Below are 24001 nucleotides of genomic sequence, written 5' to 3' on the forward strand. Positions count from 1 at the left end.
GTCTCCTCAGCGGTCCACTTACAGTCTTCCAGCGTCAGCACGTGGCCGGAAGCGGAAGTGAGGGAAAGGCAAGTGGGAGGGGTCGTTCGCAAGCGTAGTTTGCGGCGTTTGCCTCCGCACCCCTCTCCCGCCCTCACCTAATCAGGTGGTGGGGAGATGTTGCACGTGGTGTTCTCTGTTGGGCGCTTGCCGACTTTTTGACGTTTTGGATGACTTTGGGACAGACAGACCCTAGAGGGTGAGGATGTGGGTTCCAGTGGCTGGGCTTCCTCCGCGGCTGAAGCTGTCAGCTGCTTCTGTTGCTGGTCGCTTTTGCATTTGGAGGTCGGGAGCGGCGAGGTGGAAGGACGCCCCGGTGGTTGCTCGCCGGGGTTTGTCTGACTTCCACCCGCAGGTGTTGCCGGGTCAGGATTTCAGAGAATTGCCCTCGCGGCCGTCCAAGTACGGCGTGGAGCCCAAGCGTTACCTAACCAGTCCAAGACTGGCCGAGACCGTGGTGCAGTTTCTGCTGAGAGAAGACGATCCGTGCAAGCTCATCCTGGAATGCAATCCTGGTGAGTCCGTCGTGGACTGCCTTTTCTCCGATGTTCATCACCTTTGCAAACTTCTATTGACCATTCGTAGGCTGCCGTATGAGACATGGCGCCTTCCTTTAGGCTGCCTATATAGTTTTGTGGATACTACAAACTATTTCTGTAGTAGTTTGCACTCCACATAGTATTTTGATAGCGTATGCTCTTCTTTTCCGTCGTCTCCCCAAGATAGTTCCAATCCACTCCCCGAAAAAAGAACTTTTGTTTTACCTTTCCGTGAATCTCCTTTAGACCATTAGCAGGAGGCTGAGAACGCCAGATTTATTTTAAAAAAAAAAACTTAAAAAAAAGATTTCATTTATTTATCTCTAGAGAGAGGGGAGGGGGGAGACAGAAACATCAATGTGTGGTTGCCTCTCAAGCACCCCCTATTGGGGACCTGGCCAGCAACCCAGGCATGTGCCCAGTCTGGGAACTGAACCTGGCGACCCTTTCGTTCACAGTCGGGCAAGCAAACCACTGAGCCACACCAGCCAGGGCAAAAAAATAACTTTTTAAAACACCATCTTATCATGAGGAGTCAGTTCAGTTTAGGATAGTCCATGATTAAATGGTAGGCTGGAGACAACATTTTTTTTTTTTTTGAGACGATGTGGTGAAACGCGACTAGAGCATAGGTTTTATAGTCTTTGATTGAATGGAGTCAAAGCCAGGCAGCACCCTTGAACCGCTTGTGTAGTTGGAGTCCAGTGACTATAATTCCCAGTTCCATATATGTAAATATAAGGAGTATAATATCTACTTTGGGGATGTTTGTAAGAATGAAAACTGCAGCCCTGGCTGGTGTGGCTCAGTTGGTTCCAGCGTCATCCTGTAAACCTAAGGTTGCCAGTTCAAGGCAGGGTCAGGGCACATAACCTTGGCTGTGGTTCTGTCCCCAGCTGGAACTTGTACTGGAGGCAAGCAAGTTTCTCTCTCTCATCGATATTTCTTTTTCCCTCTCTAAAAGCAATGGAAAAAAATGTCTTCAGGTGAGGATTTACAATTCTTTAAAAATTAAAAGTAGAAAATTCATGTAAAACAACTTTTTTGATATTGAAAGACATTGTCTCTTTTGTAAATAATTTTTCTGTTCTGTTAACATACTAGGTCCTGGAATCCTGACTCAAGCATTAATTCAAGGAGGTGCCAGAGTGATTGCCCTTGAAAGTGACAAAACTTTTATTCCACATTTGGAGGTATATTTTAAAAATAATTATTTACTGATTGATTGTTTGGAGAGAGGGAGAGAGAAACATCAATCCGTTGGTCGAATTACTTATGCATTCACTGGTTGATTCTTGTGTGTGCCCTGACAGTGAAGTGAACCCACAGCCTTGGCAAATCAGAACTACGATCAACCAGCCGCGCTACCTGGCCAGGGCTCTGGAAGTTTATTTTTAGTTTCCAAAAATAACTTACTGTTCCATCAGTTCCCACTGCAGTGGTTCAGGGAAGTAAATTTAAGTGCACAATTTATTTTTCTAGAATCCCTTTCTAGTCATCCCTGGTGACTAGAACGTTCTATCAGTGATGGTTGAATAACTAAAAGATTGGAGTTCTGAGACTTGTTTTCTGCTTGTAACTCTGCTACAGACTAATTGAGTGACTTTGAACAAAGTGTATAAGCTGGTGTTTCTGGGCTTGTTTCCTGGTCTTAGTAGACTGTGCTGTACTGTGACCCTGCTTTCTGCAAGCTTAGACTCTAATTGGAGTGCTCAGATCGAATTAATGGGACTCTGTAAACTGGATTTAGCGGTATGGGGGCAAGGAAGCTTTGGTATGGTCAGACACAATTGCATGGAGTGCGGGCATCATTCAAATGGACTTTTCAGTGAATTCTGTTTTGTAGCAGACAAGATCACATAACAGTAAAGTGGAAAATCCTTGCATCAATTTCAGCCTGTTTCTTTCTTTCTCTTTCTTTCTTAATGAATCTGTACATTCAGTTTAGGAAACTAACACTTTTCTATGACAATTTCCTGAAGTCATGTAAATTGTAAAAGTACGGGTTGATAACAGAAAGTTATGATAATGTCCACCAAATCCAGCTGTTTGTGTCTTTATTAATAAAACTGCGTGCATTAGATAGTTATTATTTTACAGTGGACTGCTTTGAAAGAAATTCAGAGTTTTAGCCAGGTTATTTAATTGATTAAACATCTGCTGGAATTCCAGAAAGTTAAAGAGAAAAATAACACAAAATCGTTCAAAGATTTAAGATCATGAAACGTGATTTCATACACAGAGCCATCTATAATTTCAACTTGGAAATTAAAGACAAGATAGCTTTTATTTTAATCTTTTTTAAGAAGGCATACAAGTTTTTGCCTCAGTTAAGGTTTTCATTTACTTCTAACCCCCCAGTCCTTTCTCTGACCAGCGGTAACTTGAACTCAGCCTCCAGTACTGTTTTTTCACTTACTCACCATCTTTAAGGTTAAGTGGAAAGCCATTGCAATACAGTTTTGTGCGAATTCATGTATCTGCCAGAATAAAAGAGAAGAAACCATTGAAATAAAACCTTTGCCTGGGATGTTACAATGGTGCTCTTAGCAGACGATGCTTGTAACCTCCCCAAGGTTTTCTAGTGTGCTCCTAAAACCTGAAAGGACTTCAAAGGATGATGTTTGACTCTGGGTTTTTATCTAACTTTAAACTTCCTCCCATTGACCTGGTAAAATTCTTGGGACTCCACATTAATAGTGTTCGGAGTTGGTGCAGTTTGTTTTCCTCTCTCTCTGATGTAGAGATACACATGCTACAGACTGTGTTCCCTACTAATCACGATCTATCCCATGAACTGTGAAAACTACTATCGTGCCAATGCTTAGCTGTGGATGGTCAGTTGAAGAGACATCAGCTTCTGTGATGAACTGCCTCTTATTTCAGCAGGTTTAAAGCATAGTCTTTTCAAACATTGCTGAGCCTCAGGCCCAGGGATTCTCACCTTTAAGACCCTTGGCAAGTAAGAAATTTAAACTCTCTGAGCCTTGGTTTTCCCATATGTAAATCAGCTATGTTAATTCCCACCTATTAAGGATCTTGATGCTTAAATAAGATGAAATAAAGTGCCTAACATAATGACCCGCAGAAATCAACAGTTGTTTTTCCTGACCTTTTCACTTCCTGATTTTGAATCCTAAATGCAATCAAGTTGAGTTCCAAAATGTGATTTCACTAATAGATGAATTTATTCTGGAGGTTTGGCTGTTACTGTGTTTGAATTATTGACTAGTAAATGACAGGTGTTACACCAAAAATGTGTAAAGTTATAAAGTATCCATTCCTTTTTCATTCCCACCAAACCAAAATACATTACCTTTCTTCAGTTAGAAAACCTAAAATATAATTCTTGAGTAATTTGTGAGGTTATTTTATTGCTATACACATAGAATACTTTGTAAGAGTTGAATCAGTTTTTTAAGGTACGCATTATTTGAATGCTCTTTCTCTTTAGCTTTCCAGAAACCCCACCCCTCTGGTTTTCTTCTTGGTTTTTGGTTTAGTCTCAGCTCCTTGTCATGAGACTCTGAAGTTACTCTGTCCTCAGCATGGTTCTGTGCACCTGCCCCTTAGAGATCTCATCTGGGTTTAACTACCTTCAACAAGCCACATACTCACGGATTTGTATCTTCAGCCTGGATCAGTGTCCTGATCTCCCTGCGGAGGTCTACAGCTTTGTACCTGGCCCCTCCCCTTGGGTCACGGCATTGGGCACCTCAGCATTAACAAGACCAAAAATGCATGGTTTCCACCCCCAGTAGCTTCCTTCCACTGGCCTTTTTCCAGGGTCCTCTTGAAAGTGACCATTGAAATGTAGTAGATTTAGAAATTAAATAATATTTATAGTTTGAACTTACATGCTTAAGAAAAATTAGATTTTTCATTTATAACTTTTAAGTCGCACATTTGTTGAAACCTTGATAAGTGCCAGGAGAAGTTTCTGTGCATGAGAGCCTAAATATGCACATCAAAGCATCCTGCCCTCCTCACCGATTTCTTGCAACTTCAGAGTAAGTTATGGGAGTCTGTAGCTAACGCTTGCTCTCTTTACTGAGTTCGCCAGTACTACTGTAGGGTGAGTGGATCAGGGCGGTACAGAATTGGAGGCGCATCGGACCTCTTCCAGTGGACAGGGAGCCTTTCTTGTAGACTCGTCTGTCTTTTGCAAAAGCAAATGAAAAATTAGGTGGGAAATGCACAGTGGCCCACACAGTGAGCTAAGTTCTTAGCTGAAGGACTAACTAAACTCTTCAAGAAGAAAAGGAGTACTCTCTTGAATCAGCTGCCTTTCACTGTAGTATTTTTCTTGTTTTTGTTGACTCTGAAACATCTTTCCATGACCAGTAGATGGATCACAGCTCTGAGCTCAGACGTGTTCTCAGATGCTCTCCCGGTGCCGCAGGCGGCCGCTGCCCGGGAATTAGGGATTGGTGTGAAGGAGCTTTTCAAACAGCTCCCGATGCCACTGAGAATAAAGGAAAGAAAGTAAAAGGATAAGGAAGATTTGTTCAAGGTGTTTTGTTTGTTTTTTGGGCTTTTTCTGAAGATAGTTGTACTTTTATTATTTTTCAGGCATCAGTTGATTTGTATTAACTGTTAAATTTTAGGCTATATTTAGTCATGTTTTACCAATCTTTATTGAGGTGGTCATATTTATGATAAGAATTATTTTTCGAAGTAGGTCTTTGAATTGTTATAAACACTTTTTATAACACTGAACCTCCCTAACACTTTGTCTCGGCTTCTCTTTAGTCCCTAGGAAAACAGCTGGGGGGGAAGCTACACGTGGTCCACTGTGACTTCTTCAAACTGGACCCTGGGAGCTCTGGAGCAGTGAGACCCACTGTGGACTCCCGGGTGCTTCTGCAGGATTTGGCCATAGAAACACTTCCTTGGTCAAAAGGTGATTTTTGTCATTCACTACAGCAACTTCCTTCTGATTGGCCAGCTTTCTCTCGCAGTGCAACAATGGTTTATTGATGAGATTTGTGTGTGGTTTATATTGTACAGTTTATGGGCAGATGCTCCGAAGTTGACTCTCACTTTCCCCTCACGCCTGGACACAAATAATCCGAGCAGATGTGCTGAGGCCAAGTTTTATATCAAGGAAACATGTTGAGGCTTAGTTTTAATTGAAATAAAATTAATATAGTCTGTTAATGTAGTTTGGCTCAATAAAACATGATCCCAGGAGAAAGGATAAAGTATTTATTCAGATATTTTTTGCTTGTATTTACAGGTATTCCTTTAAAAGTAGTTGGAATCTTCCCAGCCAAAAATGAAAAGAAGATGATGTGGAAATTTTTACATGATATATATTCCTGTACCTCTCTATATAGATATGGACGAGTAGAACTGAACTTTTTTATGAATGAAACGGATTGCCAGGTGGGTTATCAACAAGTACTTGACTAGTATTTCTGTCTCAAAAGAGTTCTGTGATTGTTCTCTAGTCTTAATCTTTGTGATTTTAATTTGGAATCGTGACATAAAATTTACCGTTGTGACTTTTTAAGTGCACAGTTGAGTGGCGTTAAGTACATTGACATTGTGGCACAACTGTCACCGCCGTCCGTGTCCTCTCAAGACGTGTTCATCGTTCTCTGCGGGAACTCTGTACCCACGAAACACTAATGCCACCTCCTCCCCTCCCCCGAGCTCCCACTGTTCTCCATTCTGTCTCTGCGAATTTGACTATTCTAGGTACTTCATATAAATAGAATTATACAGTAGTTCACTTTGTGCCTGGCTTCTTTCACTTAGCATGTCTTTAGGGTTCATTCAAGTCGTAGCATGTTTCAGAATTTTACTCCTCTTTAGGGCTGAATTTTATTCCATTGGACAGTGTATATACACCACCTTTGTTTGTCCATTTTCTGTGTGTGGACACTTGGGTTGCTCCCGCTTTCTGGTTATTGTGGAGGCCGCTGCTGTAAACACCGGTGTGCGGGTATCTCCGAGTCCCCGCTCTGCGTCCTTCCCGGTGTCTGTCCAGAAGGGAGGTTGCGGGATCGCACACTAATTCCATTTCTATCACTGTTCGCCATGGTGGCTGCCCTGTTTCACATTCCCACCAGCAGTGCACAAGCGTTGCAGTCTCTCCACGTTTCCTCCAATGCTTGTTTCTTGTTTTTTTTGTTAATACCCATCCTGATGGTTTAAAGTGGTATCTCATGGTGGATTTGAATGTCTGTTTTCCTAAATGATTAGTGATGATGAGCATCTTTTATGTCACTGTAGATCATTTGTGTATCTTCTTTGGGTGAATGAATTGTGTTGTCTGTTTTTTGTTGTTGAGTTATAGGAGTTTTATAATCTCCATATTAATCCCTTCCCAGGTGTGCGAGTTGCAAATATTTTCTCCCCTTTTATGGGTTGCCTTTTTACATTGTTATGGTACCTTTTGAGTCCTAAAGTTATTAATTTTGGTGATGTCTAATTTGTATTTTCTTTTTGGTGTCGCCCACACCTTGGTGTCATCTGAGAAATCATTGCTGAACCCAGTGTCACAAACCTTTTCCCTCGTGTTTCCTTCTAAGAGTTTTATAGTTTTAGCTCTTATGTTTGGGACTTTGATCCATTTTGAATTACTTTTTTTATGTGGTGTTAAGTGAGGGTCCGGCCTTGCTCTTTTACCTGCAGACATGGAGTTTTCCCAGTACTCTTGTTGAAAGACTGTGCTTTCCCGTTGGCAGGCACCATTGTTGAAAAATCGCTTGGCAGTGTATGTGCATTGGAGTCTGTTTCTGAGCACTTTTTTATTTCATTGTTCTGTATGTTGTCTTCATGCCAGGGCCATACTGTTTTGATTACTGTAACTTTCTTTTTTTTTCTAAGTTTTAATTTTCAATTTAATCTTTATTTATTTTTTTATTTTATGTTTCCTTTTAGTCCCTCATGCTCTCCCTTCCCCACAGTGATTATTGTAACTTTGTAGTAAGTTTTGAAATCAGGAATTGTGAGTCCTCCAATTTTGTTCTTTTTAAAGATTGTTTAGGCTATTTGGTGTCTCTCAAGATTCCATGTAAATTTTAAGATGAATTTTTAATTTCTGGGGAAAAAAACAACTTTGGGATTTTGATAGGGATTGCATTCAATTTGTTGATCACTTGGGTCGTACTCACATCTTAATAATATTAAATCTTTCCATCATAAACACAGGATGTCTTTTTATTTATTTTAATTTCTTACAGTAAAATGTTTTGTAGCTTTTCGTGTAAGTGGAATTGTTTTCTTAATTTCCTTTTCAGATTGTTCATCGTTAGTGTATAAAAATGCAACTGATTTTTGTGTGTGAATTTTGTGGCCTGCGACTTTGCTGAATTCCCTTTATCCTAACAGTTTTTGTGTGCATTGTCTAGAGTTTTAGCCTCTACTTTTAATTCGCTGATACGGAAGGTCCTCCTGAAGACCTGGATGTTGCTTTGGGAGTGATGTTTCTTTTCTGCCCAGAACGCCTCCTGTCATCACTCTTCAAATGCATTGTAACAGGAGATGCGTGTTTGTCCCTAACAGAGCTGTGGGGCAGGAAGTGAAGGGGTGCCTCATTCTCCCAAACCCAGGCAGTAAGCGAGTAGTCACTGCCTGTGGGAGGAGAGGGGACTCCGGACCTATGAGCGGCGCATGCAGTACGCAATGGAAGAATGGAAGGAGGAGAGAGAGCACAGCTTCGTCAGGCGTCGTCTTGCTGCTAGGAAGACGTTACGGTGGTTTTTTTGTTTTGTTTTTACCAAGGATGCTCTTACCCGTTGTTTGCTCTGTCTGAGGTGTCCTCTCATTCACTGGGGTGACCTCTTACCTTTCAAGTGTCAGCCTGACTCAGAACTGGATAGGCCACCCGGTACCTATTTCTAATACACTGTGTCCCTTTCCACAGAAATGACGCATTTTTGTTTAATTTTTTTCTCTAACGAGGTTTTGCCCTAATGGATTAAAGGAGATCAATCTCGAATACTTTCTGTTTTAAGTGTACATGATATATCTCTATATGAAAGTTTAAAAGTTCTTTCTCTGCTTTGACATGGTAACAGCTAAGATTTTGCATTTGATTTGAATTTTCCCTAATTTCTAGAGAATACGAAGATATTACCATTAAGACCACCTTTGCTTTTGAGGGATGGTGGTTTTGCATGACCAGTGCTTTCTGTTTTCCCTACTAGAAGATCATGGCGAATCCCCAGCATCGGAACCTGTACCAGGCCCTCAGTGTGCTGTGGCAAGTGGCTTGTGAGGTTAGGCTGCTGCAGAGGGTGAGTGGGGCCCACGTGCCTTTCAGCGGGGCCTCGACCAACCGTGCTCAGAGCGGCTGCGTGTCAGTGCCCAGGGACCGGGGAAAAGTTCAGCGTTGAGTTGCTTGTTTTTCCCAGCCGTGGAATACAGTGGGGCCAGGCAACTGGTTGCTGCTGTTCTCGTCACAAGCCCTTGTTTTCCTCTGAAAATAAAAATAGCGCGTGTTCCCTGTAAAAATGTTAGAAAAGAATTTTTAAAATCCCCTACATTTCTGCCACCCAGAGGCCGCTGCTGCTGTTTGTGGCACGTATTTTGTTTGCTATTCTCCCTGTGATTCTTTTTCTCCACATAGTGAAGATTCCATGATTTTTATCTCCTTTTTTTGTTTAATAGCCGATGCTTATGTTTTTTCCCCTTGTCACTGAACAGTTTAAGTTTTTAATGACTGTTTAATACTTTATTATAGATCATTCCCCCCCATTTTTTTAGTTTATGTCCTTAGGAAAATCAAAGTTGTCCAATAGAAATATAATACAAACCATATATACAATTTTACCTTTTTTAGCAGTCACAATAAAAAAATTTTAAAAAGAAACAGGTGAAATTAATTTTAGTATTTTTCTTAACCTCCATTCAAAATGTTGTCCCTTTAGCATGTAATCAATATTTTAGAATTAGTTATTACACAGTTTTGATTTTTGTGTGTGTACTAGGCCTTCGAAATCCAGGGTGTAGTTTACAGCATCTCAGTTCAGACTAGACTCATTTCAAGTGTTCAGCAGCTGTGGTGATTAGTGCTACCGTATTTAATAGCAGAGGGCTAAAGTGTAAGAAAAAAATGATAAATGCTATTTCTTTCATACCATAATTTGTGTATTCTTTCACTTTAGTAGATAGAATATTGAGTCGTTTTTATGTATGTGTTCATATATATATATATATATTTTTTTTTTTAAGGTTTTATTTATTTATTTGAGGGAAAGGGAGGGAGAAAGAGGGAGAGAAACATTGGTGTGAAATGTCAATTGGTTGCCTCTTTGACGCCCTCACTGGGGACCTGGCCTGCAACCCAGACATGTGCACTGACTGGGAATCGAACCAGTGACCTTTCCGTTCCCAGGCCAGCACTTAGTCCACTGAGCCACTCCAGCCAGGGCTGTTCATACATTTTTATGAGCCCTTGTTCTTCCAAGGATTTCATGGTTTCAGTTTTAACTTTTGCCCTGTGTCCTCACGGAGCCCCTCAGTGCTTTCGGCAGGAACACACTAAGCCCCGTGATGCGCACACTTGCACCGTTACCTTGTTTGATTGTAGCTTTGGTTTCAATTGTTTTTTTTTCCTTCAGAACATCTGAGGTTCTAGGCTGGCTCTCTCTTCCTTGCCTTTAGTAATCCGTCATGCCCTCATCATCTTCTCGGATTCCCAGAAATGTTTTCACATTTAGTCTCCCCTGCCCTGACCACAGTGGCACGGGTAGTGGAATAACAAATACAACTGTTGCTCATCCGTAAAACTGCTGGCAGCTCCAGCAGTTCTGTCTGCACTGACATTGTCGTCTTGGCATGTAGTTCTTGGCTTCTGTAAAATTCTTTCTTACCTGCCCCCACGGATCTCCTTTCATTCTGTGCGTTTTTCGTTGCAGCCCCTTCTGTCTTTGCAGCTCTCCACTGGTTTCTCCATCAAGGCCCGCAGGGGACTGCCTTTCAGGAGAGTTTTCTCCTCTCATTCTGCAGCGTTTGTTTGCCTATGTTGAGTGTTGCCATTTATTAATCTCCAGAAAGGAGAGGTCTTCGTGAACCCACACTTTAAACCCCCGTCCGTTACATACCTCTAACTGGAGGGTCAGCTGTGAAACGCAGTTCCCAGGGTCGTTCGGGTTTCCTCTCCTGTGGCTTTGTAAGGGGTCAGGCCCCCTCTGTGCCCAGGGCTATTAAATAGACCCGAGTGTGGGACGGTGGGAACTGTGGCACCTCCTGCACACTGCTGTGGCTTTGCCTTCCTCCTCTTGGTGACATTCTGGAGCTGCCAGCAGTTTTACGGATGAGCAACAGTTGTATTTGTTATTCCACTACCCGTGCCACTGTGGTTAGTAATAGCCCTTTTGACAATACCCTTTCAAACCTGTGTCCAGTTTTGTAAGTTTTAGTTTTTATGTCTGTGTCAATGCTGGTTTAACTCATATTTTGGAATTTAATCCGTGTGTATATATTTGTATAATAAAAATTGCTTCCCATGTAAAATTGTATATATAAAAGTTAGGTACAAAAAAAGTAATGATCTTTAAAAAAATTCACACAGTATCTTTATTTTTGTGTCTCCCTACATGTCCCAGCATATTCAGATGAGTTTGAACAAGAGGCTTTTCCATGAAGTTAGGACAGAAATATCCTCAGTATTGAGCTGATGACCCCTAACCTGATTGTGACTCTCCTCTTGAAATGTTGGTTATTTAAAATTATAACTTGAGCCCTGGCCGGTGTAGCTCAGTGCGGGCCTGTGAGGCAAAGGGTCGCCAGTTCAATTCCCAGTCAGGGCACAGGTCTTGGTTGCAGGCCAGGTCCCCAGTGGCAACCCGTTTAAACGTATGAGAGGCAACCACACATTGATGTTTCTCTCCCACTCTTTCTCCTTCCTGTCCCCTCTCTCTACAAATAAATAAATAAAAAAAAAAAAAATAAAATTATAACTTGAGACCCTATTTGTGTAATCATATGAAGGGTAACTTTCTTTTATCTAAGTAACAGAGTTACCAATATCGGGACAGACCTTTGATTTTCCTTTCCTTTATCCAAAAAAAAAAAAAAAAAGATAAATGATTGAACTGTTACATGTTGTTTTTCTTTAAACCAGTTAGATTGGTGACTAGGGTTCATTCTGCTGTTTGGGCGGACATTTCTAAAAGCAGCAGCGATTTGGGGCCCTTTGGCCGAGGAGAACTGAAGGGACGACTGTCTCACTTGTTTCCAGGAGCCTTGGTCGTCGTTTGACAAGTACACCCGAGCGGGGCGACCGGGGAAGCCGGAGCACGGGGTGAGTGAGTGAACGCCTCTCCGCTCTTTTCTGAGCGCAACGTGCTTTGCTTCCTTTAAGATCATCTGATGTTCTGTATGGATTTAAATTTTTTAACTTCAGAATGTCTGGAAATGTGCTTTAAAGATATCTTACTGCTTTTTAATAAATGCAGATTATTTTGGAAGAGAATTGTATTTTCCAGCTATTTTTCCAGAGGATGAACATAGCAGTAGACTTAAACAGAGTCTGACTTCCATGTTGCCCTCTCTGGAAATGAAGATACAGCCCAGATTTGGAAGACATAACCATTTTACTATTCATCTAATTTGTAAACTTAAAACAAAATGTTGTACGTTATTGATCAGAAATTTGTAATATTGCTACGCATAATGGTTGACTTTACCAATAGGTACATAAGTACGTGTGTTTCCTACCCAGGAGGTTGGGCTTTAGTTATTTATTTTTTTCAAGAGATGATGTTATAAAGCAATTCTCCATTTCATTTATATTAGGGTATTTGTAGTGAAATTGTAATAAAGTAGCTGAAGTTTCAAAAACAATTTCTGAACTCCTTTAAAAAGTTCCCCGTTAGGATTCAATGCTAACGATGCCCTAATCCCGGCATTCTAGCTCCGTCTGAGGTTCTCCTTTGCTTCCCTCTTTATTTTTTTACTCTTGCCACTGAATGAGAAAAAGGAAATACGCACTTAGAAATGGTCTGACCTTGGAGCGATCGGTACCTGTCATGACCATTGTGATCTTAGTTCTCTCTCACTCTTCAGAAGTACAACCTAATAGGAGTCACACGTTTTGTCTGGATGACATCAGGAATTGACCAAAAAGCCCCCGAAATGAACGACTCTGTGTAGAAGACATTCTCTTATTTTTCTTAATGACAAGAACAAAAGCTAAAAAGTTTTTGGCCAACTTAAATATATACACTTCTAGGGGTAAAGAGGAAATAACCAAATCTCATGTTTCATGAGAGAATTTCATTGTTTATTTCACACATACCTTTGATGTCAGTGTGTTAATAATTGCTATGGAAGCACTTTGAGACATTGAGAGTTTTTTAGAGCTTATCATCGTTTCCCCCCAAGTTGGAGGTTTCACACTTGGGAAGCCGTGTGTCTATGTCGTCCCTGGAACCTTTGCCCCAAATTACAAATCAGTCCTCATTTAACATTAGGAAAGTTTTTCTTCCCTATTTGTCAGGTAAATGTATATCTTTAATGTTATGTACCAGGTTGCCTTTTAAAGTACCTTCAAAAACTTGTCAACAACAACACACAATACTTGGAATTGTATTATCCGTGTTGTTACATGAATAATTACTAAATATTTTTGAATTTAATTGCCGTTGTTTTTACCAATTCCTTACACTGTAGACACCCAAAACTAGGAACTAGGATTGATTATAATTTGAGGGGGTCACCCATTATGTTTTCCACAAATAGGACTTATATTTAAATATATATAAACAATGTATATTGCAAGTATTCAATATTTATATTTAAATATATATAAAATAAGGCATATAAGTGGTCACACCTAATGTGTGAAATTTCCTAAAGAAACATAAAGCTCCCTCTTTTCTGAGGAATCATTTTAGGGGAAAAATGCCTTACATTTACATCAAATCATATAGAGTTTTCATTTTAATCTGTGTAATATTGTATATTGGAGCAGGTAGGCAAACTTTTTCTGCATAGGGTCAGTTGGTAAATATCTTATGGCTTATGCTTCCAGGCCACTTAACAGTTTCTGTCTCATGTTCTTTGGTGTTAGCTTTTTTTTTAAGGAAAAAAACAAAACAAAACAGCAACAACAGTCCTTTACAATGTGAAAAATGTTCTTAGCCCCAGACTACAAAAAGAGGGAGGCCATGGACCATAGCTTGCTAAGCCCATATTTAAAAAAAATTATCCTATTAAAAATTATGTGCGCACAGTATTTTTTTATGCCTAGGCTGTGGTGGGGTGCTTCCAATATAGAAGAGACTCACTGCATGTTAGTGTCATGTTTGGGGTTTGATTTTAGCCTGTTGACAAGGTAAGAAGCTGGGACTCTATGGATGGTGGCCAGAGACACGACTCCTGGACCAGACACGGGGTTCGATTCGCCTCCGAGGCCACAGAGCAGTGTGGCGTGGCGCAGTCAGAGGGCGTGCGTTCACAGGGTTTGCGTTGCAGCTGAGGAACAGTGCAGAGCTGGGGGACCCACCCCTTTCCTAGCAAACATTAAGCAGGCCTAATTTTTTGTCCTGGAGAGAGAGAGAATCGTCCCTCAAGGTGACTCACTGCAGACCACCCTGAGGAATGGCCCAGGCAGAGAGCTGTTAGGGCTTTGCGTGCTGGGCACAGCTGATAAGAACACACAGGGACACTCGGGTCTATGGTGATTGCCTCTTCCAACAGGTAACTTGAACGAGAAAGTGAACAGTGTCTCGCTCGGGCAATACTTTATGACTAACACAGTTTATTTTCCTTCCTTTCCAGGAATCATTAGAACAACAAACACAACAAAACCTGTGTTTTATTCAATTCACTCCTCGTAGAAATTTATTTACACAAAATTTAACACCTGTGAACTATGATGTATTTTTTCACATGTTAAAGCAGTGTTTTCTGAAGCGCAATGCCAAGCTGATAGACCAGTTACAGTAAGTAAGAGAAATGAAAGTATAAAAGTAGCATTTTAGGGTGGGAATTATACTTTCATGTTAGAGGCCTATTTTTTGTATCTTGTATATTCTTATTTAACAGTGAAGTACCATGTTTCCACTCATCTGTTTCTTCTAAATAGTGAGTTGGCCAAAAAGTGCGTATGGTTTTTCCATAAAATAAATGACACATTTTTCATTTCCACCAACGATTTTACTGGTATTTTGAGTACATTGGCTGTGTCTCCTGCTATTGGCTTCTAGTGAGTTGAGGCCAGGGTTGCTGCTAAACACCTTCCAGTGCACAAGACAGCAAAGAGGTATTTGCACAAGACAGCAAAGAGGTATTTGGCCGAATTGTCAGTAGCACCAGTAAACTTCACAAACAACTTTTGACACATTCCATCAGTCACAGCACCTTCTTCACACACTGCACAAATCTTTCCTCATGCTTCACTTGCCTTTTCATCTTTGTTGAAAGAGTAAGGCACCATATACTGAAAATGTTGCCTCTCTTCTTCCATCTTCAGCATTAAAATATCTGCCCCAAAATTCAGTTTTGGAAAGTTCTTTTTTAATGTACGCTGACATGACAGCTGTCACAATACAAGCTGACAGAATTGTTTCAAATGACATGAAAGACAGCTAAGCACCACTGGAGCCATCAAATGGGAAAAAACGTAATGGACCTTTTGGCCAGCCCTATACTTCGGCCTGGTGCACAGTTTCAGAAAAGTATAATTGTGTTTTCCACATGATCTCCTAAGCTTAATCTCCTCCCCCCATCTTTGAAAAAACAAACAGGAAGGCCACAATTTGTTTTCATCTTTGTCGGATTTAGCTGGGGGTACCTGGTCACCTTCATGAAGAACTCGCTGCTTGTCACTGGCCAGGATGGAGAGTCAGTGTCTACCTTGTCAGTGAGCTCGTGGGTCCTGTTTCCTAACCAAAGTAGGGATGTGCCACTGTATTAGTTTTCCCGCCCTGGACCAAAACTTTTGTTCATATAAAGCTTCACAAAAATTATAGCTACTTTGTGTCTATATAAGAATAGTTTTTTTATGGGGTGGATTTATACAGTTTTGTGAGTTGTGCGTAACATCTTGTGATCAGCAGCCCATAGTCATTCAAAGGATTGTCAGCGGGTAAACAAAATGTTAAACTAGTCATTTAAATGAATTTGATCATCATCAGATAAATAACTGAATGAGCTGTTGAACAAAATTTAGGTAAAAAATAAATGTTAAACGTGGCAGTAGACCAATAAAAATAATCTATTTTTTATCTTGTTCCCTTGTGGTAGTGGTTGTTTTGAGGGAAACCATCAACAATATAGGGAATTAAGGAATAAATGTGGTAAGCCGTAGTACAAAATATTGAAAATTCCCTTTGAGATGTCTGTGAACCGAAATCATGTTTCTATCTGTGACGAGGATTCCACTCAGAATTAGAAACTATTGGCAGGATTTCCTACCAAAATATTCTTTTGCAGTTGCTTGCTTGGTATTGTCAGAGGCTCATGTAGGCTAATACATAAGGTGGTTTTTGTTTTATGTAATACTCACCAGTAATTGTTATGTAAAAATGTGAAAGATTATTCCCTCTTTGAAAAGGGTGAGGCAGCAGTTTCTGCTGGTTGAGCTTACTGAACTTTTACATGAACCTAAATGGAGTTAAAGACCATTTTTGGAAAGAGAGTTAAAGGATGAAAGAAGTAGACAAGAGTCTTTTCAAAGGGCAGCGTTAAATGAGTTTTGTGTAGGAATAGGTCAGAACATCTTAACACCTACATGTGCTCTTCATTGTAGGTAAGCCAGGAAACTTGAGGGATAAACATAAAGATACATGTTACATGCAAGCTCTTAAACTAAATAAGACTAATTATATATGTTAGGCATTTGACATTGAGCTTACAAGCCACCTTTATCACTGTTAACTGACAGTTGTTATGGAAAAGAATTTCGGAAATTTACTTTGAATTTTTTTTTTGGCAGTTCTTTGAGTCCAGTGGATGCAGAAGATGTACTGAAGAAAATGAAAAAGAGAGGAACAACAAAAGTAACAGATATGCACCCTCTAGACTTTAAACGCCTCTTCGAAACCATAGAATGTTCCAAAGATTATTCCTGCAAGTGGCTGTATGACGAGTTCATGGAGGATGTTGTCTTATAGGGAACAGGGACCGGACTGGCAGGAGAGCAGCTGGAGCCGTTCACTGTGCTTGGAAGTTACGACACATGTGAAAAGGAGCTACGTTTGTAAAACTCACATCCTTTCAGCAGAATGGAGCTGTTCTTGTTTTGCACGAACAAGGCAGATCATTTCTTCCGAGGCTGATGCCGTTAGGACATTGGGTAAAACAGTGGCTGCTATTTTATTCACAACAGAATAAAGAACGTCCCTTAACGGTGGATTTGATCAGCTCAGATTTGTTTTGTTTTAAACTCTATCTACTGTCAGTGTGCCCGTAGTTGTATGGAGTTACCAGATGAAATTTAGTTTTAAAAGTCCTTTTAGTCAAACGCATTGTATTAATTTAAATATTCCCCGTGCACTGTTGATTTTTGCATCCTCCAGGAGGGCAAAGAGTTGGTACAGTTTTAAGCTTAGAAAGTAAATACAACTGAATTACGTGGTTTGTTTTACTTTTCAGTTTGTTGAAAGTATTAAATACTGTGCAATGAAATAAATTAAACTTTATTATGGTTTAAACGTTTTTAGAAATTAAAGTATTTTAAGTAAGATTTTGTGATTCTTTTTTTGTCCCTAATGAAACATAAAGTTGACCCTAACTTACTCACTTTAAATTCTGTCATGTATAGTCAGTATACATTGTGAATAATTCAGTCTGTTATTCAAAAGTCTCTTGCATTTTTGTTCCTATCAAGAAAGTTTATCTGCAGTTAGACCTTTTCCTGAACCTAAATGAAATTAAGAATGTTTTCATAGGTCATTGAAGAAGCTTCTGCATTTTAGCTGAGAAACCCAGTCTCCTGGGTTAGATTTGTTTGCTGTTACAGCACTTCGTGATAGCTAAGGCGTATTAGTAACTTTCTGACTTCCCTGCTGTGGTCACTGGCTTACATATCAGTCTGGCTGGAAACTCTGAATCCTCTCCTTTCTCTTATAATTCCTGTCCTGCCATTTCATAACCTTGTCTAAGCTTCCTAGTGTCATGTAGTCTGTCTTCTCTCCGTGTTTCTTTCCTAGTCCCGTGCTTGAAGCCTAAATTTCTGTTACTGGGTTACAAGAATATCAGCTGAGAAACGTTTTAAATATAGTTCCCAGGGATTAATTGGTGGCTGTTTGAAAACGGAGTGGGCTTCAAAAACCAGAGCAGCATGTTTTGCTCTTGGCCTGGATAAAAGGAGTCGAGTATGGATTCTGATATAAATGTGAATTAATGCCTTACAAGTAGTACATGCACAGAGTATCAGGCAGTGTCACTTAAGACAAAATGGAAGAGGGGACTTAAGAACAGATCTGTTAATTGCTTTGGGAGTTTAAGAGAGAAACGGACTTAAGGAGGGTCACTAAATAATATAGAGAGTCTAAGCCCTGGCTGGTGTAGCTCAGTGGACTGAGCGCGGGCCTGCGAACCAGACAATCGCGGTTCGATTCCCAGTCAGGGCACATACCTGGGTTGCAGGCTGGTTCCCTGCAGGCCAGTTCCCAGCAGGGGATGCATGAAAGGCAACCATACATTGATGTTTCTCTCCCTCTCTCCTTCCCTTCCCCTCTAAAGCTAAATAAATAAAATCTTAAAAAAATATATAGAGAGTGTAGCTAAGGATAGGGACCAAGTTGATAGTGGGAGCATTTTATACTATTGAGTCATTTTAGGACGGGAGCAATGGAGAGCGTGGACAATCAGATGAATAAAAATTGTGCGCTGAAGAGATGAGCCTTCAGGCCTGTGCACAGAGTGGTTTCCATTACTTACAAAGACATTAGTTTGACTAATTTAAACGTCTTTCAGTGAGAAAGATGCTGCCTGAAGGCGCTGGGGTGTGGTCGGATTTGCCGGGGAGAGTGCAGCTGGCTGACCTCTCCAGCTTCTCCCTGGGTCCACCGCTGTGTTTATGCTGAGGTCGCACTTCCAATCAAGGCGGTTCCCAGGCCATGATTAAGCACCGAGCTACAGAGGGCAGGCCCCTAACTGTGGCATCTAAGAAAAGGAATTAATCTCGAAGTGGACCTAATTTTGAGTTCCACTCCGAATTTACTAGCCGTGTGTCGGGGGACGGGGTGGGGTTGGGGGCGGAAGATAGGCTCCTCTGGTGACAGACACCACCCCCATGGACAGTTCTGGCTCAAGGACTCCCTGTTGGTGTGAATAAACCTTTCTTGGAATTTCACGGTGGCCCAGGACGTCCTGTCCGATCTTTCTCTTTCCAGTGTCAGGCCTCCAGTCGGAATGCCATGCCTTCTCCTTCCTTCTCTAAAAACCTTCCAGGCGTGTCAGCCTGTCGTAGCGCCTGCTTCCCTGCAGACCCAAACTCATGCAGGACTCAGGGGACGTGGGAGTAACTGGAAGAAAGTGGTTGAAACATTGAAGCAAGTGTGAAAAGCGCCAGTGTGATGTCATTTACACTCCGGTTCTGAGGTGCCAGAGATGGAGTGATTCCTGGTGATGACAAGGTCCATCCAGATCCCGTGCCAAGCAGTTCAGGGGTGAGCACTAGCACAGGTGTTTTGCCAAGGGGCCTTTTAGTTTTGCTGGTGGCTGGTCTTTTTGAATCCTCCCCAAACCCGATGAGCTTAGCAGAGTGTTCTAATGGAGTACTGGGAACATGGCCAGGTAACTGAAGAAAAGTTTTCACGCTACAAGAGTGAAATAGTCGCCCATACAGTCAGCTTTAGGTAAGTTCATGGTGACTAAAGATGGCTAGGAGAATGAAAAGTTTGAGTTACCAACAACACGAGGCCCTCTTGGTGGTTATTTAAGGTTCTTTTTAGGTGTTTGTCTCTGGACTACGTGTAACTTTCTCTAGAATGTCTGAGAATGCAGTATGAGTTCACAAGGTGATTGGCGTCAAAACAGGCACGCTGTGTAGTAGGGTAGAAAAAAAGTTCTATTATGGCAGAATGTCCCCATTTGTTCTTTCATCTCTAAATTGCAGAATGCTATTATTTAGCAGGTATTATTTATCTGGGCCTTCGTTTTGCATGTGCAAAGTGAAAAGGCTTTGTCTGGCCCTGTGTGTGATATTTTATGCTCGTCTGACAATATATTATGAACAGTGCATCTCCTAAAGGGAGGATACTTTCTCTTGCCCCCCCCCCCCCCCCCACACACACACAAGGAAACTCTGGAGAGTGAAATCAGCACAGAGAAAGCCGAGCTCACACAAGGAACTAGGGAGATGTCATTCTGATAACATGTTGGCTCCTGGTTCTAACCACACCCTAAGTCAAAAACATGTCCAAAGCCAAGCAAATGCCTGAAGCCAATTTCCGTTTTTGTTAAAACTAGTTTGGGATGGAATTCTGTCACTTTCAACCAAGAGCTATCTTGGTTGAAACTACAAATACTATCTTAAAGACATTCCTCACTAGCTTCCCATTCCTACATCACCACAGGGACTCTTCTGAATCTAACGAATAGAAATTAGCACATCCGCTCTGGAAGCGATGCCTCTCATTAGCGACCTCCAAGCCACAGGCCTGCACCTTTGGATTAGTAAAAAAATAAAAGGGTTTTTTTTGTTGTTGTTCTATTCTCTGTCAGTATTTTATTTGCACCATTATAAGGCTCAAAAGAGCAATTCTAGTTACCCGATGAGACATATGATAGACTTTTAAAATAATCCAGTGATTCTTAATTAAATTTCAATTGGTTTATTACTAAAACTGCTGGGTAATTCTGCATTAAACATTTATAGCGACTACTTAATTTACCTCTTGCTAATAAAATAGAATGTTAAACCTTCAATTAGAGTTTATGGGGAATTGGGCACGACATTCCATGTGCTTGGTTTTAATTTGCTCATTAAAAGCAAGGATATGGAAGTAATGGAACAAACAGGGTGAGAAAACATTGATTTTTGTATAGTTTAGAAATTCAATTTAGATTCCTGGTGAAAGCTAACTGTAAAGCCAATTTGTAATTGGTCAATGAGCCAATCGTTTTCATTGAAGACATCAAATCTTGGAAAAAGATGGTCAGTTTCGGGATCCTACCCAGGATTCCCATATCGTTTATGTTACAGAAACCTCTGAACTCTGTATGTCATGAATTCTGGTAACATCCTCCAGTTCTCGTTAAACTACCTTCCATCTACTGTTTTCATAAGAACCCCTCCCCCGACAACCTGTTGAGTGCGGGATAGGACAAAGAGCCTAGAGATTCTGGGATAATGTCCCTCCCAGGCAACCTTGAAAAACAGTAAGTCAGTCATCTTTACACTTCCTGAGCAGTCTTTGTATAGAAAATCTGGAACCTGATACTTGTCATTTATCAGTGAAGAATTCTGGAAAGCAGGACTGCCCATTTTGCGATGAGTCTTACTAAGAAAAACAACCTAAAGCCTCTGTTACTGAATATGCCGTTCTCGTTATAGGACATTACGAGCACTGCATTATGTTGTATTATGTAATACAGGTGGTGGGAATCAGGGTATTCTTATAGCACCAGAGTATCCCTCCAGAGAGTGCTTACTAATTGCAAAGGTACAGTCCACTTCTATAACAAAGACTTCTGGCAGCCACCACTTTAACCAACTAATCAACTTAGTTTTATTAATAGTGGCACATTATTCACATTTAAGGTTTATGTGATGTGATCATAAGTGAACAGTACAAGTTGTAAAATGTTTTTGCTCAACAGTTGGATCGAATCAAGCCTCTGGACTCTAATGTCCAGATTTAGTCTGCAGTTTACAGGAAATACAGGGAACAGAGCAACAAGTTAAATGACACCATCGGAGAACAGCCAGACAAATGCAGAATGGACAACATTTTACAAGACTCCTAGTTTGGACTCTTCAGAGAACAAGTACAAAAAAAAGAGTCAATGTCATGAGAAAGAAATGGACTTTTGATTGAATCTTGGTTTTTAAAAAACGTTACAAAAGTCAAACTTAAAGTGAATATGGTTTTTGCTTGCTAGCCTAGAATAACTTTTTAGGTGTGATGATGATTTTGCTGTTTTTAGGATACTGTTCTTATCTGAGGAAATGCATGTTACACTATTTAATTAGTAAATATCCTGCACAACAAACGCCATCAACAAGTGAATGAAAAAACAAATAACAGAAAAGTACCTGGCAATATACAGAAACAAAATTCTGAGATACGCAGGACACACCACGCTGAAATTGTTTTGCTTGTTGTTGTTCTTTTGCCCCCTTAGCTGCTTCTCCCTGCCCCGTCCAACACCCCTTCCACTATAAATTCCCTGAGATCAGGAATCGTTTTCTCTCTTTCATCATATCCCCAGTGCTTCGCACGGAGTCTGACATACTCTGTGAGCGCCCAGTAATTATGTGTTGAATAAAAGAATGTTATTGTTTTTCAAAAAAAAAAAAAAGAGAGAGAGAAATGCTACGATGTAAAAGTATTAGTTGTGAAATGTTATGTCTGCAACTTACTTTGCAATGATTCAAGAACACAACTTACGTTCAAGTGGTTCAAACAACACACGTTTATGCACACATACCTGCAGACACGTGGAGAGAGAATGTGCAGAAATGGCAAAATACCAAGAATTGTTTGATTTAGGTAAAAGGTATAAAGGCGTTCATTGCGTTGTTTTCTCAACTTTCAGTCTGCGATCAAACTGTCATAGGAAAATAGTGGAGGGGGAAAACCATCGCCTCTCCTTGCAGAGTTGCCTGGGACTCCAGCAGCCTAGGGAGTCCGACTGCAGCGCCTGCGCCGGCTCACTCTCCCAACGCCCCGCTGGCTTCGGGACGCCGTCTGCGCACGCTCAGAAGCCCCTCCTGCCCCGCCCCTCGGTCTATGTTTGCGCGCAGGGCGCAGGCGCGAGGTTCCCGGCAGCCCTCGAGGAGCCGGCAGCGGGAGGCTGCTGTGGTCCGAGGTGTGGAGCGGCGGCAGGATGGAGCCACTGAAGGTGGAAAAGTTCAGCACCACCGACAGGGGAAACGGGCTCCGCGCACTGGCGCCGCTGCGCCCGGGAGAGCTGCTCTTCCGCTCCGATCCCCTGGCGTACACGGTGTGCAAGGGGAGTCGTGGACTCGTCTGCGACCGCTGCCTTCTCGGGTGCGTACGTACGGGGCGCCGTCGCCCACCTGAATCCCCTCAGTGCTGTCCGCGCGACAGGCCGTCCCGGGACTCCACCTGGCCGCGGCTGCACCGGAGCTCGTCGGTGCTGCCGAGTCCAGCCCCGCACTCCTCTTGTGCGGGGGGTCCTGGGGACGCCTCGCGGCTGCCGGGCGGGGGCGTTGGGACCATCCCAGGCACGGTCCCTGCAGGGCGGAGCTGGAGCTGCTAACACCCGCACCCCTTGGGCTGCTGTAGGAATTGGGGGGAGCCGGTGAGACAGATTTAAGGGGACGCGTTGGGCCGGGGATATAGGCGCTGGAGAACAAAAGTCCGTGTCTTGTGCGGCGTGCTTAATTAGTGTGGCCGTGGAAATCATAATTGGCGGGGGATGGTGGAAATCAGGCTCCCAGCTGATGCTCAGCTGGGGGAGGACCTGGCTTGCAGGAGGCGGAAGAATCTTGGTGTTTAGGAGACACCTTCTGTGTTTTGAACGGGACGTTCTTAAGACTCGTTAAGGAGTAAATAAGCGAGAGACGTAGTTGATTTCAGTGTATGCGAACTGCTGAAATAGGCAACACTGTGCGGTGGGAGCCTAGGTTGCCGAGTCCCGGGGTGCGCTTTGCGTTCGAAGGCTGTGCAGGCAAGGCTAACCTAGATGTGAGAATTCATGTGGAAGTGTTTTCTAAGCCTGGAAGCCCCGACCCAATGAAAAATGTTATGTGAAAGCGATTTATGGAAATAGGCAATATTTATGCACAGGCATGAGAATTATGTTTAAGCAACAAATATTACTGAGTTCCTATTACATGCTTAGGAGAAGAGCTCCGTTTGAGATGGGCTGGATGATTCCACCCCCACCCCCACCCCATCACTGCTCTTCCAGACCCATTAACTTGGAATTTGGGTGAGTGGAAGTGAGGAGGTAAGTGCAAAAGCTCAAATCAGTAGCTGGACCATTAATCTTACTAAGCCCTTACTGGATTCATAATTGAGGAATTTACTTCATTTTTTTATTTTTAAAAAATATTATATTTATTTATCTTTAGAGGGGAAGGGAAGGAGAAAGGGAGAGAAATAATAATATATGGTTGTCTCTCGTGTGTCCCCTGCTGGGAACTGGCCTGCAACCCAGGCATGTGCCCTGACTGGGAATCAGACCTCAGGTTCCTCTGGTTCTGGTTCGCAGGCCCGTGCTCAATCCACTGAGCTACACCAGGTAGGGCTAATTTTTGTATTTTAAAGTTACCAAAGAGTAATTGTATCTGTTGTTTCCTGAAGCAAGCATAACAGCAG

General features: G+C 41.8%; 2 protein-coding genes across 3 annotated transcripts in view; both read left to right on the plus strand.

Annotated features, from left to right (window-relative positions):
• The first annotated feature begins 53 nt into the window (after nucleotides 1-53).
• TFB2M (transcription factor B2, mitochondrial) lies at nucleotides 54-17226 on the plus strand. Of its 2 annotated transcripts, XM_053659617.1 has the most exons (8): nucleotides 54-554; nucleotides 1683-1771; nucleotides 5331-5481; nucleotides 5818-5966; nucleotides 8738-8827; nucleotides 11776-11838; nucleotides 14319-14482; nucleotides 16477-17226. In XM_053659617.1, the coding sequence occupies exons 1-8, from the start codon at nucleotides 245-247 to the stop codon at nucleotides 16652-16654; spliced, it is 1194 nt and encodes a 397-aa protein (XP_053515592.1). In that variant the 5' UTR covers nucleotides 54-244; the 3' UTR covers nucleotides 16655-17226. The 2 variants fall into 2 exon arrangements, with proteins under 2 accessions (XP_053515592.1, XP_053515593.1); XM_053659618.1 differs by lacking the exon at nucleotides 8738-8827.
• A 5036-nt stretch (nucleotides 17227-22262) lies between these two features.
• SMYD3 (SET and MYND domain containing 3) overlaps nucleotides 22263-24001 on the plus strand; it is a 460068-nt gene continuing 458329 nt past the window's right edge. The window contains exon 1 of the mRNA XM_053659583.1: nucleotides 22263-22705. Coding sequence (XP_053515558.1) covers nucleotides 22542-22705 — 164 coding nt within the window. The 5' untranslated portion in view covers nucleotides 22263-22541. The remainder of the gene's footprint in view (nucleotides 22706-24001) is intronic.

Source organism: Artibeus jamaicensis, unplaced genomic scaffold (assembly GCF_021234435.1).
Source record: "Artibeus jamaicensis isolate MK-2021 breed Jamaican fruit bat unplaced genomic scaffold, CSHL_Jam_final scaffold_754, whole genome shotgun sequence".
NCBI classification, from domain to species: Eukaryota; Metazoa; Chordata; class Mammalia; order Chiroptera; family Phyllostomidae; genus Artibeus; species Artibeus jamaicensis.